This window comes from Atta cephalotes, assembly GCF_000143395.1.
Source record: "Atta cephalotes unplaced genomic scaffold scaffold00075, whole genome shotgun sequence".
Lineage (NCBI taxonomy): Eukaryota > Metazoa > Arthropoda > Insecta > Hymenoptera > Formicidae > Atta > Atta cephalotes.
Window position 1 is genome coordinate 146,921 of NW_012130139.1, and position 3,500 is coordinate 150,420.

The window sequence follows — 3,500 nt, forward strand, 5'->3', positions numbered from 1 at the left end:
TATATATATATATATATATATATATATATATATATATATATATATGTTAAGTGTAATTGGAATGTAATTTAAACGAAATATTTTTTGTATATTAATATACGACAGATACATACATACTATATTTGATGCCAAATTTAGATTAAGAATTAACAAATTTTCGAAAGATTAATCTATCTTTTAGTTATTATTATCTCTATAATAATATCTATTATAAGATATTATTTTATACAGGGGGAAGAGGGGGAAGAGTTATTTACGTATGCACGAATATTGACAATTATTCATGAAAACTTACAAGGATTTTGGTCATCATTTTTAACTGCGGTGAGTGCGGTGCGTAAATGATTGTCTCGCTGCGTTCACTGCGATGCCTATTCTCGATTACTTCGGTGTCTTTTATACATCGTGCCTTCCCTTACAAGAACAAAGACTCTCTCCCACCGTGATCACGATTTGTTGTACAACTCGCTCACATACGAGGGCACATCCGGAGTAATATATGTATATACATCGCGTATACTAGGACCGGTCTCCGTTTCTGGACTTGGTGCCGCATTTTCATTATTACTCAAGTCTGTTACCGATGTACGAATTTCGTCTGACAATGATAACTTCTTTATAACTTCTTTTCTCTTTTCTTACTTACGCAGTATATAAAATATAATAATAATAGTATAATAATAATATTTGTATATATTAATTATTATATAAATATGATAAGCGCGCAAAAAATTGAGTAGTTAATTATTATTTTCTGCTCAGATGTGGACAAGCCGACATGAGAATAAAGGACGATAACGCAAATTGAATCTAATCTATCTGTCGTAATTGCAATGTTACCGCGAAAAATTGAACATTTTCCTTGTGTAAAATTCGAACCTAATTTAAATCTTTCTTTCAACAAATTTACAAAATTGTATCGTGTTGTGTTGATATACTTGACATTGAAAATGTGACATCGAAAAATGTGATATATCTTCTTTTAAATTTATTTTTGTTTTCTTTTTTAGATATGGAAACAAGTATAACTATGTATATTTTATATATTTTATATGTTTAAGATACATTTACATTTGTTTATTTATTGCTCTAACCTAAGATTAATACATTTTATTTCTTTAAAGAATAAATTTCGGATTTCTTTTCCGATCGATTTTGAGTTCATTTCTTTATGAAAAGATCAAAAACAAGGGATAGAAAAAGCTTGGGATCAACGTTCGCGATTTGTACCCTCTCGAACGGATACATACGATCTATACATATTAAGTATGCAAACGATCGAATCAAACAGAATTTGTTTTTATCATCATCGTGGCGAGCGATGAGAAAGATCAGAAGCAGGATATATGTATTTCTTTCAAGGTTACGACGAGATTGCGATGTGGTTGGACGAGATTCGAGTCCAAGAGTTTCCAACTTTTGCCGCCTGCATTCGGTCAAGTAATCTGCAGACTGAACTCTGAAGTCTGAAGGCTTTCGCATCTTTTTCTTGCCCTGTTTGCGCGTCACGTCCTGTAGAAGAAACTTGTAGGTATTCGATTCTAAGGGATTCGATCGCTTCTTATATCTTAGTGATATTTCTTCGATTCGATTCACATGATGTGATTCATTTGGTCAATTCGATCATTCAACGACAATCGCGCTTTCCGCTTTCGCGCATCTGTTTCAGCTTTCAGCATCTGTCCAATTGTCCATGCGTTCCGACCTTCCGAAAGTACGTACAGATACTTTCCTCGGGTACCTGGTACGTGTTTCAATCTACTTGCTCAAGAAGCCACGACGTTACGTAAATCGTCGATCGTATCTAGATTATCGATGCGTAGCCCGCAGAATGTCATGCTAAAATCGCGACCTGATTCATGATGACTTTGGCTGCGAAACAGAAATATTTCGAGAATCATCGTAGGTGTACATATAATAACTCATCGATCGTGAATCAATTTATTAAATTCAAATGTTGGTAATGTTGGTAATATATTTGAGATTAATTAGGTTAATGTTATTATTTTATTAAAAAAAGATATACATACATGTATTAGATTAGAATGATATATAAGTAAATTATACAATTATATACGAGAGTATATAATGAATAATGTTGATAAATTTTTTCATTACTCAAGATGAAAAATGAATTATTTTCTTAAAGTGAGGGCAAGGACGTGAATTAACAAGAAAAAAAAAAATATCTTTTCTATCAAAAATCTTTTACGACACAGCCTTGATCGAACGATGGGCCTGAATCCCACAAATCGTTCAGGTCTCTACAAGTTCGAGATATCTGCCCGATCGGAATTATATAAACGTGGCTGACGCGGAATGGATCGTTATGTAATCCTCCCTGCCTAGGTACGTGGTCGAAGACAATGTGTGGCAAGGTTGCACGACAGGGAAAATGATTACATGGAACGCATTCAGATTGGTTTACGGCTGCTGGCTGACAATTAGTGAACAGCTCTATTCGTTTGATCAAATTAGCACGATCGTGAAGCGTACGCTACCATAAATTTTTGAATTCGTACCTACATGTTCCGTTCTATCAGATTTTACAAATTTTAATTACCTTATAAAACTTATGAGAGTAAAATACATATATATATATATATATATATTTTACTCTCATAAGTCCTCGCAAGACATGACGCTATGAATAATATATAATACTCTTAGAACGACATTTCTCGATCGACATATACATGCACAGAAAGTTAATAACACGCGTTTTAACCCCCAATTAACACATCAAGATAGAATCGAAAGGAAAGACAAAATGGAAAGATAAGGTGGAAAATCTTCATCAGATGTGTTAAGCTATCGAAACATAATCTCTCGAGATAATATAATCTACGTGAAAATATCTAAGAAGAAGATGGAAAAAATGGAATAATTAATTCGCTATTTTTGGAAAGGCATTTGAGCAACGCATTGATGCAGGTTATTAATGCAGTTGTTAATAACATTGTTGTTTCGCTAGCCATTAATCGAAGATCGTTGAATTGTTGCGAATCAATGACGAAAACATTGATGTTGAAAGGAAATCAGCCACTTGAGGATGCTCGTCGTGCTTCCTCGTGTAAGAGAAAGAGAGAGTTGCGCTAAGAGACGCCGTTTGTGCGCGGTGCTAAGTCCCTGCTCGTTTTTCGTTAACCAGGAGGTAGAGGTACCGTTGGCCTTGACGATGTGTCAGTTGGGGGTCGGACAAAGCGCTATAAAGGCTTTTGCTTTTTCAATCGGAAAGCAGAACCTTTTCTTTCATCGCTTCGAGTAGCAGTCTCGATATTAAATCGTTCAACATGTTCAAGCTGGTGAGTTAATTTCTAAGGTTGTAATTCACTATTTTAATTACGACTAATTTTTGTTACAATCAAAGTTTATTACTTATTAAATATTTTTAGAATCTTGATTTGTGTTCAATTATTATTGTTTTACTTTCTTTATAAAAACAAGACAAATATATATATGTATATATATATATATATATATATATATAAATGTATATA

The 3,500-nt window shown here is 33.4% G+C and overlaps 1 protein-coding gene across 1 annotated transcript in view; it reads right to left on the reverse strand.

Annotated features, from left to right (window-relative positions):
- Window positions 1-473, reverse strand: part of LOC105624232 — a 4,137-nt gene extending 3,664 nt beyond the window's left edge. The window contains exon 1 of the mRNA XM_012205591.1: window positions 296-473. Coding sequence (XP_012060981.1) covers window positions 296-313 — 18 coding nt within the window. The 5' untranslated portion in view covers window positions 314-473. The remainder of the gene's footprint in view (window positions 1-295) is intronic.
- Between the last annotated feature and the right edge of the window lie 3,027 nt (window positions 474-3,500).